Source organism: Cydia amplana, chromosome 5, assembly GCF_948474715.1.
Source record: "Cydia amplana chromosome 5, ilCydAmpl1.1, whole genome shotgun sequence".
Taxonomy (NCBI): Eukaryota; Metazoa; Arthropoda; class Insecta; order Lepidoptera; family Tortricidae; genus Cydia; species Cydia amplana.
The window spans coordinates 5,835,659-5,849,966 of record NC_086073.1 but is presented as its reverse complement, the minus strand read 5'-3'; the positions used below and the strand labels follow the sequence as shown (position 1 = coordinate 5,849,966).

Here is a 14,308-nt window from a genome sequence, read left to right as displayed (position 1 = left end):
AGCGTGACTCGTCGCGATGTGCGTGTAGAGGTGACGTCAGCGCAGAAGCATGTACAGACGGAGCTCTTTTTGTTCACAGACATTCATGCATTCGTTATTATTGGCTCTGAAGCCTTTCTATCTTGAATTCAGCTGGATCAGACATCTTCATGTATCTCAGAAGAATAGGTTCATGGCACGAAAGCCATGCATATAGTATCACACAGGAGGCTATCTAAAGTATCTAAAGGTCCCTTACTATATGGAGTACAGGGCTTATGCTGTTACTTCCTGGCCCATAACATGTACCGTGTATCCAAATCCAGCCGTCTTTGAGGAACACCACTCATAACAAACATAAAAAAGATTCAGACGAATTGAGAATCCTTTGAAATTATGAAAATAGTTACAACGTAGGTACTTTTTACGTTGCTTTTTGAAAATTGATCCCCGGCTATACAAATCTCATTATAGCTACAACCGAGTTCAAGAGCCTCAAAGAATCTACAACAACGAGTGAAACACCTAAGTATTAAACCAGGCAATGTCGAAAATGTTCAATCAATAATCAGCAGCCACACCTACCATTATCCGGCAGACTCTACGTACCTGCCTGCGAGACTGTTCAGTACATAATTCTATGTGCTTGCTTGCGACCTTATACCTACGCTGTTTAGCAGCTGTGGTTCGGCTGCGGAATATGGTATTTTTGATCATTGTAATAGACTGCAAAACATTCCCTTTCGGTCGAAGCGAACCGGAACGCTGGTAAATGGATAGTATATAAGGTAGGTACCGACCCGATTTTTATCTCGTCTTGCTTTTTGCAATAATTAGGTACAAAACTCTTTCGGAACAGGAATATCATGCCTCGTGTTACTAAACGACCATTTACTCTCGACCTTTTATATCACACTCGACGTGTACACCTTTCCCATTTTTGGTTATGGTACCTGGAGGTTTCAGAAAAAGTTTATATTTTTCGAAAAATTAATAACTCTTGGGTTATTTGAGCTCAAAATCACGAGGACTGTTAATTAGAACAAAGAAACAAGTGTCCCCAAAATATTATACAAATTGTCCATTTTTTGACTGTCCCCGGATTATAGGTGCAAGCGGCACAAAACTGTAAATTCTTTCGGTTTTTTTTGGTACCTATAACTCCCGCTAACCCTGCGTGAAATAATCCTTTATGGTAATAAACAGTGTGATGAAATAGTTATTTGTACAACAAGAGATCAAAGTTTGATATTTCTTCGAGTGCTTATTTTGAGTCCCGTGCAAGCGAAAGATTTTATACTAATTTAGAATCTTGAGCGTAGTAAGGGACTCAAAAGCGCACGAGATGTAAATAACTTTGATCTCGTGTAGTTCACAAAACTTTTCACCTCAGCAGTGAGAACATAATTAGAGAACCCGAAAAATGTATTCCTTCTTAATTTAGAATCTTGAGCGTAGTAAGGGACTCAAAAGCGCACGAGATGTAAATAACTTTGATCTCGTGTAGTTCACAAAACTTTTCACCTCAGCAGTGAGAACATAATTAGAGAACCCGAAAAATGTATTCCTTCTTCATCACTTACCTCTATTCACACATGTTTTCTTAAGATATACCAACAATTAAGATTTCACCTCAGCAGCTCGAACAAGGGTATTTTGCTACTTAAAAACAGTGAGCAAAATCGCATTTTGCTCACTGTTTTTTAAGTAGCAGAGTACCCTTGTTAGAGATGCTGAGGTGAAAATTTAATTGTTGGCATATCTTAAGAAAACATGAGTGAATAGAAGTAAGTGATGAAGAAGGAATACATTTTTCGGGTTCTCTAATATGTTCTCACTGCTGAGGTGAAAAGTTTTGTGAACTACACGAGATCAAAGTTATTTACATCTCGTGCGCTTTTGAGTCCCTTACTACGCTCAAGATTCTAAATTAGATTCACTCGCTACGCTCGTGAATCTATTATAGAATCTTTCGCTTGCACGGGAATCAAAATAAGCACTCGAAGAAATATCAAACTTTGATCTCTTTTTGTACAAATAACTATTTAAATCACTTTCTAATCGCAACATAGCTCTATTAAATACTTTACTACCTTTAACTGCCAGATGTCGTAATTCGTGTCATGGCTTTTAATAGTGACTAATTCCTATATATTAGATGTCCTGAGATCGCTACATTGTTTGTATTTTTTTTAATACCACATCGGTGGCAAACAAGCATACGGGCCGCCTGATGGTAAGCAGTCACCGTAGCCTATGGACGCCTGCAACTCCAGAGGTGTTACATGCGCGTTGCCGACCTTTTTAAAAACCTGTACACTCCTTTTTTGAAGAACCCCATACTGTAGACCCTCGGGAAAACCTCGGAAGGGAGCTCATTCCACAGCCGGAGCGTCCGCGGGAGGAAATTCCTGTTAAACCGCACAGTACGCGACCATTTAGGTTCTAGGGTGTGTGGATGAACACCCTGCCGATGGCGAGCGGTGCGGTGATAGAAAGCTGCCGTTGCATATCATGTCAAACAATTCTTCAGAGCACAGCCCCTTGTACAAGCGGTAGAACACACATAAGGAGGCAAGGTCTCTCCTCAGACTTAAAGGTTCAATACCGCTTGTGAGTTTGGGATCATCGACGATTCGTACAGCGCGCCTTTGGATTGAGTCGAAGGGTCCAAGCTGGCATCCAGGTGCTCCTGCCCAAAGGTGACAGCAGTACTCCATATGGGGTCTGACTTGCGATTTATAAAGCAGCAGTCTTTGCCCCGGAGTAAATGTTTTGTTATTGTTAATTAGTGATATAACGGTAATAGAAGTTGCGGTCGCAACGTAACCTTTACTTGCTGAGCATGTTGTGATAACCGAGATTGCGTAGGACCGATCTAGTGAGGAAATATAATATTAACGGCGCCATTTAGGTACGTGTAATCGCTTATCACTTATCAGATTAAATACCCAGTCATAATAATAACTTTTTTAATAATTTTAATAACAAAACTTCCGTGAGACAAAGACATAGTAAATATATTAAAAGCATAGTAAATATATTAAAATAATAACTTGACGTAAAATCTGTAGTCCGAGGCTTCCGTGAAGCGTACTACCTATAAATTGTATGTTCTCTTCAGAAGGCCTCTCACTTGTCGAAATACAATTGCACAAATTTCTTGTTCAGGCGTTTTGGTCTCTGGTATCCATACACCTGACTGAGAAACCCTCGCCTTTGCTTGCTCGTTTGCTTGACCACGAGCAGACTCCAGACTCCAGACTTTCCTGAGTGAGCCGTGTACATATTCCCATAGTAAGATAAATGATGACTGAGTAAACCATGCCTGGCGACTTTGGATTCTCAATCTTTAGTTATAAGTTAAAGATTCTTTGCTCCGAAGGCAACATTATTTTTGCTGCTGTTATTTACGTATTAATTTAAACTTTATTTTGCAAATAGCGGACTTTATGCCAACCGGCCTGCTCTTCCAGTCAACCATAAGACAAATGTTGTAAACTACATAATAATAGGTACCGGTATTAAACTAATTAATTTGTTTTCTGTCCCTTAATATGCGAAGGAGTGAAATGTTTGGTTTACCACACTATTTTTCAGTATATAGTATAGTATAGTAGATAATAGGTATGCTTTGTTTAACTATTGATCAAAACAGGGTGCTTTTCGACAGCACAGACTTTAAGCGCCATCTTTCAACGAGGGCTGGAACTTTATGACGACAGCATACATGTGGCCGTCGCTAAAGTTAAGTGGTTTCCACTTTTTCCACTGCATGGCGTGATAGTTAAAATGATTTCTAAAGTTCAAGTTTTGTGACATGATTTACACCCTACATTAATTGGCCATTCATCATTGGCTATTAGGTTTTTTTGTTATTAAAATGTACTGTAGTACTTTTTCCACAAATACAAAGGATTTTTTTTAAGTCAAAAAACTTCAAAAACCAATGAAAAACCCGTGATTGACTGGTGAAATTATTTCAAAAAAAGCTGTAGAATAACCTATTTTAAGGAATACGTCTAATTAAAAATCTCTTTGTAAATTTGCAGTATTTTGTTGCCAGTATTTAATTTCGGATTAAATTGGGCTTCAATTAATGTCTAAGTATACGTTTTTTATTAGTATTTCTATCCATGTTTTATAATCACTCCAGGTGTACACCTGTCGTGATTATAATTGTTGAGTGTTCAGGTGAAATAGTTTTATTCGTCTCGTATAGAAACAAATAGAAATGTTTCATCAAATCTCAAAAATATAAGTGTGTAATTGCCATAAACTCATATTCGTAAACTGGTAGAGTCCATAGATTCTATCTGTAGCTTGTAGTTCCTGGAGATATGAATTAACACTTTAATCCTGGAAGGTACTCACAGGAAACTTACATAAAAACAATAAAAATATACAGATACCTTTATTTTTATGTCACCTAAATTAAAATAATATATTAAATAAATAATTATTGCTATTAACAATCACAATTTCACTTTGGCTTATCAACATAGTGTGTTGAGCTTATTACCTATGATGGCTTACAATTAAATGTAACTATATACCTAGGTATGAAATAAAACAATAGAAAATTAAATCAAATTAAGTAAATATACAATCCACAATCTTGTTAGCTAACACACATATACGAAGTCTACAAAACTATTGAAACTTCTTACAACAATTTTCATCGTCGCTAAAATTACCTAGACGGTCCTTAATTATTTTGGCACGTTGATTCACAGTCCTCTCTTGTCTTCAAGAAGAGTAATAACATAATTTACTCGTATATCTAATGGTATTTTACCTCCAACTTCTTTAAAATATACATCTAAAAATATGGAGGGTTAAGTAACTAATACTAGCTACATATGTAATTAATTATACAGCCCGAAATTAGATAGCTGCAAGAAAATACTGACAAAACATTAGACAGGTATATCTGATGCTTGTAGCAGTTATAGGTTTAACAGTATTACAACAATGTATTCACTCATTTATGCTGTCAATATACATCATAGTTTATACATAATCTAATCAAAGGAATAAGGTAGTTATACCTAAATACTGGCAATGTACAGCGTCTTATTAGTTTTACTTGACAGACATTTAGGTATATTCTAGTCTGTAAACTTTAGAACTTGAGTACATTTAATTTCTTTATTACTATTGATAAAATTACTCATTACTTTACTATCTACCTAAATAAATACATTTAGAGTCAAAACTTACTTAACGAATAGATTGAAATAGTCGACATCAGACGGTTTGGATTAATCCGTAAATATTATTCTAATATCAAATACTATTAATTTATCCTGTATGTATAATACTGCCTATTTTGTATTTGCCCGTCTACAAAACCATCTGCTAGCCCTTTTTAAACATAAATAACTAGATATTATAAAACATGTTTAAAGAGGCAATTGGTTCATAAATAGGTACCTATATCAAATGTATGACAATATAAGTATTATGAGTAGGTACCAAAATGGGGGTCCGGAAAAACTTCCCAAAATATATTTTCACTGGTTCTGGGTTTCTCCTTGTGGCCGTCCACTGAGCGGCGCGCGCCGGCACTTAAGGATCCCCTTTGGTTTTCTTTAATATTCTTACTATTTTGTATGCACGCGATCGTATAATCGAATATTTTTCATTGACATAATAGTACAAAATGTATATTTCGCGAGAGTTCGGTCTGTTAAAAAAACCATGTTGCATTGCCATATTCGGGACATACTCGTAAGTGTACTATCTTATACACAAGGAATTGTCATTTATATAGACATCTTTCAGGTAAGCATGCTTCATCCCAGACTGAATCGGCATTTACCACCAGATGAGATTGTGGTGAAACGCTTACCTTTATCCAATATTTTTTTGTTTTTGTCATAAATCAAAGTATGGAAAACCACATTTATAACTTGTCGATTCGCGAGATACCTAAGTGCCGTAAAAATAACAAAATCTAGAAAAGAGGAGCTCTCTTCACATTTAAAGTCAAAGTTTACAGTTTAGGGGTTGGCACTACTGCGCCTCTAACATATTCGTATTATGTAACTAAGGGGGTGATGCGATGGGTTCTAGTTTGACGGGCGGAGGCAGATCTCAAGATGGTGGGTCGGGCGGAGCTGGCGGGCCGAGCGTTGGCGGTTGCAGCAACTTAGCGGCGGCTGGTAGCCCGGTCAGATCGAAGCCAGGAGGTGGCACCACTATGCCTGCTGCTGTCGCTGTGCCTTGAAGATATGCTACTAACCTGTAAAATATCGCGATTTAAAAACATTCTAAACGCACTTTGTTTGGTCCTCGTTTATAAGTACCAGGTGCCTAAGATTTTGCGTTTTTCCAAAAGTTAGTTACATCATATGTGTGTCACCTCCGAGAATCAATCGATAAAAAAACCAACAAAAAACAGACAGTGAGAAAATTCTGCCTGGGAAACTACCGCGTACCTTTTTACATCTTAAATATGCGAGGGGCATAGACAGGCAAATAAAGAAAATTTTGAAGTTCGTAAACATTGTAGTTTTACCCTGTGGTTTTACCTTCGCAATTCGTCCAAGGCGCTGGCCTGCATAAGGATGTAGTTCTTGGCTAATAGCAGAGTCGCGATCTTGGACAGTTTGCGGACGGAGGGTGAGTGAGCGTACGGGATCACGCTTCGTAATTCGTCGAGGGCATCATTCTGAAAAATCAACAACAGATATTAAGTTCCTAGCTTCTTTACTAGTGTCTAATGAACAGAGTAAGTTCTACATTTGACAACAAATAAAATCAGATTGAAAGATGCGTACATAAATTATATCGAGAACGTAACTTACTTTCTATGCATCTCGCTCGTACTCGACTACCACAAGTCACTGACAGTGTCAACACTGACATATACGCTAACGTCTACGTAATTTAGGTACATACTTTCAGTACTTTGAGTACCATATGCCAGTACGAGCAAGATGCATAGAAAGTAAGTTACGTTCACGCCAGCGTTTATGTCAGTGCCAAACAGCTGTACTTGAATAATTTTCATCATTTGAGTACAAAAAACATTGTAATCGATTTCTTACCAAGTCGTGCATTCTTCTCCGTTCCCTAGCGTTGATATTGAGTCGTACTGTTTTCCCTTGTCGCATTTTCTGTTTTGATTTTCCTTCGCCCATAGGTCTGCAAATAAAGAAGTTTCATCAGTAAATAAAAATAATACATACCTAAATGAAAAGTATTATTTACAATAAATTTCATCTTTATTCAATCATATTCATTCAATCTTTAAACATAATTATGTTTCCATGAAATACCAATATTTATTAATTTCTTACATACAAAAGAGTCTTTGAGTAGGCTAAAAATCAGTAAACGTCACAGAAATAAGTGTCTACGAGTACTTATACCTATTATTTAATGACGCCATCGCCATTTGTTCAGTTTTAACTTTTGATAAAAGGTTTCGTATAGTACGAGACAAGTGGCCGATTTTAGCAATGAAATTTGAACGAGTGCTATTCCCCAGGCTGACGCGCTTCCTCTCCGACGCAGGCGGCAGGGTCGAAGGCGAAGAGCATATGCTCGCCTCGAGCCCTAGTGGGGCCGGCGGGTACCGAACCTGCATTGCACGGCTCCACACACGTCGTAGGGGTGGGGATCAAGCGTTTCTGTTCCCTTCTGCATTGTGAGGGTGCCCTGGCGATAAGCCGGGGCTGCCGGAGGGCGCCGTGGTGGAATGATATCGATCCCAGTGTGCCCTCACGAACGGCAAAGAGGATGAAACGCCGGAGTGGGTTTAGTGGGTAGGGCCAAATTCTCCCCCCTTCTCGCCAAGAGAGGGACAAGGAGCGGCGAGTCCCACACACCGTGCGTAAATGCATTCCCACTCCGTAAAAAAGGGTATCTAGTGGGTATATTCTATGAAAAACCGTCTAACTATATTTAATCAAAGAAGATTCAATTTAAATGTATGCGTACGTTTAAATCTAGAATAGCTATTCGAAGTTCCTAATCTATTTTTCTCACATGAATCGTGTTAAACACTGAAATACTAATAATCGAATTTTTAACGACGTGCTGTATATCGCCTAAACCTAGAACCACAAAATCACATCGTTTTTAAAAATCTTATTCAGTCAATATGGTCTTGAACTAAATACTAAATAAATAAATCAGTAAACGGGCTATGATTGATTCCTGGACAACTATTGTCGTGTAGTGAACTGGCGAGCAGGCACTTGACAGGGGTGCGTAGTGGCTTTTGTGTACAGATGCTAACTCCATTAGAAGCACATCATTGTGCTACCCTTTGTATTTGCTACACATGTGCACATGTGGTAGGATTTATACGTGCAATCTGTGCATATTTATCAGATATACACTGCTATAATAAAAAAAAAAGTGAAATAAAAGGAACACGACAGTCTGTCTTCAGGATATTTTTTCTAACGGATGCCGTTGCTCGGAGATCACAGCCTGTATAGCTTAGCAAGGCGAGAAAGGAGCCCCTGATTATTTTAACAACAAAGACAACCGGTAGATGTTTAAAATATTTGTATAACGCAAAAATGATTTTTTTTAATCAGTAGAGGCTTGGCACAAAAAAGGCAAGACAGCCCTCCTCTAGCATAATACCTAATGAAGCTTTCTGTAGAGATTTCCCCAAGGGATTGCAGTACCTATGCGGTCACTCAAGTAATTAACAAGGTTCCCGTAGATTAATTAAATCACATTCAAAACATTATAATTTATAATTTACGTCTGAATCAGAATCGGTCTGATTATTCCGTTTAAAAACGCATACTTACGTATTTAAAAAAACGCATAAAAAAAAACTGCACTTTGTTATAATTTGATTGTTTATTTTTTTAAATACATTTTAGGTTAAAAGTTTTTTACCGTGCACAAACAAAACTAATGTATGATGTTAACATATTAAATAAAAAAATAAGAATAAATAAAATGCTTATTTTATACTGAAATATTTCCGCGTTTGGTTGAGTAAAAATCATTGTAGCCAATCAAGATAATAGTACCCATTTATTTCAAACTAATTGCCAAATACCCTAAGACGCATGCGCCATTGGTTGAAGAGATACAGCCGAGTTTGTAAACTTATGAGCCTAAACTTCATACAAATAAGATTGAAATTTGTCAGTGATGTGATGCTGGAGTTTCAAACGTCAAAACAGACTCGATTATGCAAATGTAGGCTATCTAGTTATGCTACGTTGGTTTTGTTTTAGCTGAGACACATTTGAAAATGATATGCACTACGAAATAATTCCGACATTATTAGAATTCTAAAAAGTGCGTGTACTAAATGATATCTTCGACTCTCTAACCTTACTGTTTCTTGGCGTGTTCGACTATAAACTTATCTCATGTACTACCCTATTTAAAATTTAATTGCGAACTTTAGCTATAAATAAACAAATACATATTTTGAAGTATAATAATATTAATAATGCCTTGTTCACTTCTTTGTTAAGCAGTTGCACGTACCTTTGACCGTAACTGGTCCCCGGTTCCGGCTGGTTCTCGTCAGTCTGATAGCAGTGCTGCGGCGGCGGGGGCTGCCCACCCTGCATGTAGAATCCTCCAAGCCCCACGGCTCCCAGCGGCGTCCGTCGCCCCGGCACCGACTGCGGTGGCGAGTGCGACTCCACCGGCACGCCATCCCAAGCCCTTCGCCCCTCCATCATTTAAAAAATTAACACATAACACTGGCCGAAAAAATATCTGTCACCACTTTGAGCTGGCAGGTTATTGCCTAGTACGGTCGGGATAGGTTAATTAAACAAATAAAAAAATAAACAAACACTGGTTGAAAGATCGGGACGTTTGAATTGGGAACCGCGTAGTCGGATAGTGCAGCGTGGCGAGAAGTTGGCGCGGTCCACAATCGATCGCGGTACGCAGCTGGGGTGCGCACCCCTCATCTCGCATTGTTCGAGATGCGATTGTGATTTGTTGTCGCGTGGACGATATCAAATTGGTTTTAAACGCTTATGATATTGATCGGTGGCAGCTATTGCATCTGGTCATTTTATGGTCATAAAATCTTTTTTAAACAACATTTGTTTTGGGCAACGATTTACGAGTAAAAGCCATATATTTATATTCTAATACAATGTTTTTTTTAAACTTTGTCAATAATGCCGTCAACATCTTAAACGTTTGTACAGCTTAACTTTATTACTGAGTATAAAGATTCATCCTAGAACTAGCTAATAACAAGTTAGAGTTTTCATACTTACAATCTGACTGAATACTAACAACTGTCTGAATTAAATAAATGAATTGAATTCAATTGAATTGAAATTGACCGAATCTTAAATACATCCAAAGTTTATAACTCTCTACTATTGATTTACTAATGATTATTTAACAAGGTTGCAGTTTTTAATCTTTTACTGACTTCCACACTAGGAGAGGAGGAGAGAACCTACCCTCAATGTTTATTTAAGTTTAAATACCGGCGCTATACGGAAGTGTTTCTTTATTAACGACCTAAATGACCTTGTTTCAAATATAATAAGGCGAATGAGCAGTTAGCCCACACATTCTTATACCCATTCGTAAATATCACCGATAATCCCTAGCTGGTATCTCAAAACGGCGCGGTCATTGCCCTCTAGCGCGGGTTCATCTCTATCTGAACATTATCCCGGACTAATTTATGGGCGCGCCAGCAAGTGGGTTAACTCTGTAGAGCCCATCAGCATATATCTTTGGCGTAATGATAGCAATGATGTTAAGGATCGAGAACGGGGTATGGTTATATTGGTTATGTTCTTTATTGCTCAATTTATGTGAAGTATGTGGCAGTAAATCATTTTAGCGAATTCTTAAATGTGAAATGTGTTCAGTACCACACCGTTGTAAAAGTAAGTACACACACGAAACACGTACACGTACGAAATTCTTAAATGATTTTAAAAATAATATTTTCATAAGTGTAAGGCCTGAGTGGACGCTCGAAGCGGAGCGTTCGGCGGGGCGTGCAGCGTGGCGTCGAGCTCCCAAAGGATTTGAGCAGCGTGAACTAACGCCGCTCCTATACGTTTGCATTTGTTTAACTTGCACGCCGCACGCCCCGCCCCGCTGCACGCCCAACTCGAGCGTCCACTCAGGCCTTACACTTGCACTTGTTCATATCATAAAGTATGTTATCCCACGGAGGCGTATGCAGCTATTCAACCCCGTCCCATAACTGATTTTACCGGCAAGGGAGTTATAGATTATTTAAAATTATTTCTTTAAAGGAAGCCAAGCTAAGCTAAGGATACAGTAGCATATTGTTTTATAATCAAGCTGTAAATAAATTTCACTGTAAAGATAGGTACATAATATACTCCTAATTTTCTAAAATTCATTTATTAAATTCGATTTCGATGTCATTATTGTCATTAGGCATCGCGCGCGCGCAAATTAACCGAGCGAGATGCCTAATGACACGACCGTGCTTGCATTTCGCGAACACCTATCAGCGACAGCGATTTTCACGGTCGTATCAAAACAAGATCCTTAACGAATTGTTAAATCAGCATCAGCCTCCTTGAATGTCGGATTGTAATAATTAATGGCGCTATTCATAAACGGCTGCAACTTGATCAGTTGATGATCGTCGTTCGTCCCTATCTGTCGTTATGCCATAGAGAGGGACAATAAACGACGATCATCAACTGATTAACTTAGCAGACGTTTATGAATAAGGGGGTAAGTCTTTAGCAATTTAATAGCTATTTATTTTATATAAAATATTTTGGACACTATTCTCACGTTTGTATGACGAATGGATTTTTAGGGTTCCGTAGCCAAACGGCAAAAAACGGAACCCTTATGGATTCGTCATGTCTGTCTGTCTGTCTGTCTGTCTGTCTGTCTGTCCGTCCGTATGTCACAGCCACTTTTTTCCGAAACTATAAGAACTATATACTGTTGAAACTTGGTAAGTAGATGTATTCTGTGAACCGCATTAAGATTTTCACACAAAAATAGAAAAAAAAAACAATAAATTTTGGGGGTTCCCCATACTTAGAACTGAAACTCAAAAAAAAATTTTTCATCAAACCCATACGTGTGGGGTATCTATGGATAGGTCTTCAAAAATGATATTGATGTTTCTAATATCATTTTTTTCTAAACTGAATAGTTTGCGCGCGAGACACTTCCAAAGTGGTAAAATGTGTCCCCCCCCCCCTGTAACTTCTAAAATGAGAGAATGATTAAACTAAAAAAAATATATGATGTACATTACCATGCAAACTTCCACCGAAAATTGGTTTAAACGAGATCTAGTAAGTAGTTTTTTTTAATACGTCATAAATTACGGCACCCTTTATGGGCAAGTCCGACTCGCACTTGGCCGCTTTTTTAATAATATATGATATTGGCTACCCCGAGATATGACATATATATGCTTAATTAAAAATTATTTTTGGCTACATTGTGTTGATTTCCTCCATTTTAATGTTAGGATTCTGTTTGCCTGTCCGTTACCTATTCCTCTTAAGCCACTAGTATTATTCATCCAAGCGTAACCTTAGGAAACTGATCTAATACTTATTTAAAAAAAAAATAGTATGTATAAACGTTATAGCAAATGTTTCGGTCTCATGTGTCGCTTAAAGGTTTTGGCCTTACATTTTTTTATATTAATATGAGATAAGTAGGTAATTAAGTTCTGCGATACTTCGTAAGTTCGTAACTCACTGTAGGTAATCTTATATGACCAAGGTTTCAAAGTCTTATATCCTTTTAAAATTAAAACGAATCAAATAATTCAATAATGTTTATTTTAAATATGTCATATTAAAGCTAGACAATTCAAAATTATTTACAACTTATTCCAATCAGTTCCGACTTTTTAGTCTATAATATATCATAATATCAACACATAAATGCAATGCACGCCCATGGAATTTGTACGTACTGGCGCCATATTATTTCCTGACGTTTTATGCCAGCTCACCATAATATTGTTATTCTTATGACCAAATTGTCACTGATGACAAAAAAGTTTATTTGAAGACTTGCATATTTTTTGGTATATTTTGAAAATAACATACATCAGAAGATTAGGCGATGTCATAAAATCGGCAGCAAATAATCACTTTTAATGACGACAACGTCAGTGGTCTGTCATGCGTTGTCTTATTTCATATCGATAATGATATTAATGATTCTCGATCAGTTGACAGAGTTTTAGTACCTACTTATACCGTTTAACATTTCCATTCCAAATCTCAACAGAACTTAGGAACAAACAAAGAGATCAAAAGAAACCCAAACTGTCATGATTGTTGGTATTATGTTGAGAAATATAGATACTTACTCATAATTTATAAATAAATATAGCTAACTATAAGCTTTATATTTAAATATTATTAACATTTGCCTTCTAGCATTCGTCAGGACTATTTTATGGGTTAACAACACTAGTTTTAATCTTGCAATTTACCAACAACACCAACATCTAGTGTAGACTAATGATGAATGTAGACAGTTTGACGTTTATTTTTATTTTTGAAGTAAATATATAGAGTCAAAGTAATTATTTGAGACTTACATAGCATATTATAATACTGTGCAAAAGTAGAAAACTAGTAAGAAAGAGTACAATTCATTTAGGCCAATTATTTAGAGTACATCCATATAGTCATACCTATTTTAGGCTACCTAAATAAGAATCAGAACACCCCTTTTCTAATACAGCACTTAGTGTAGATATCACACTTGTTCGCCTAGTATCCAAATAGTTACCATTTTTGGCACAGTTTCGAGCCTTATCTAATCCTATCAAAAACAATGTCTCACTAAATTCCAGTTTCGTACCCTTGTATTTTTTCTATATCAAGCAAAGACATCGAGTTATGAGATATATTTATCCATATATCCTTATTTCTAAATAGCATATATGGCAGACATATATTCAATTATTAAAAATGTTGGATCATTATTTTAAAGCTAGGTTCATGGTTTATAATATTTGCTTTACAATGAGTAAGACCGGGCCCGATTTTTGAAATTCGACAGCTCGTTTTCGTGTAGGTATTTCGTTTAATAATAACTCCACTACTAGGCATTTAAATTTTACTAATAGAATTGAAAACGAGTGAGCAATACCATTAGATTCCCAATTTCTATTGCTCGTATTTCAAAAATTAGCATTTCGCCGTTTCCTAAGATTTTCTAGTGACGAAATCGATCGCTCGAAATTAGAAAATCGGCCCCGGTTTTAGGTCAGTCATTAGAATTGAAGAATCTATTAAGATAATTACATATATTATACTATAATGATAATGATACTTTGGTTTGTATACTTTGAGATAAATATAAACACTGATATACT

The 14,308-nt window shown here is 36.9% G+C and overlaps 1 protein-coding gene across 1 annotated transcript; it reads right to left on the bottom strand.

Moving 5' to 3' along the window:
* Positions 1 to 5,999: 5,999 nt before the first annotated feature.
* LOC134648431 (class E basic helix-loop-helix protein 22) lies at positions 6,000 to 9,997 on the bottom strand. The gene is made up of 4 exons (XM_063502950.1): positions 9,457 to 9,997; positions 7,035 to 7,131; positions 6,516 to 6,655; positions 6,000 to 6,226 (listed from the first exon to the last, which is right to left on the bottom strand). Exons 1-4 carry the CDS (start codon positions 9,654 to 9,656, stop codon positions 6,079 to 6,081), a joined length of 585 nt encoding a protein of 194 aa, XP_063359020.1. The 5' UTR covers positions 9,657 to 9,997; the 3' UTR covers positions 6,000 to 6,078.
* Positions 9,998 to 14,308: the final 4,311 nt, after the last annotated feature.

What these genes read in the sequence shown, in the direction of transcription:
- LOC134648431 (XM_063502950.1), bottom strand. Translation starts at nt 9,656, where the DNA reads ATGATGGAGGGGCGAAGGGCTTGGGATGGCGTGCCGGTGGAGTCGCAC. An exon ending in GGGACCAGTTACGGTCAAAG is followed by an intron (nt 7,132 to 9,456) that starts GTACGTGCAACT and finishes CTTTATTTGCAG; the next exon opens with ACCTATGGGCGAAGGAAAAT. An exon ending in GCCTTGGACGAATTGCGAAG is followed by an intron (nt 6,227 to 6,515) that starts GTAAAACCACAG and finishes GATATTTTACAG; the next exon opens with GTTAGTAGCATATCTTCAAG.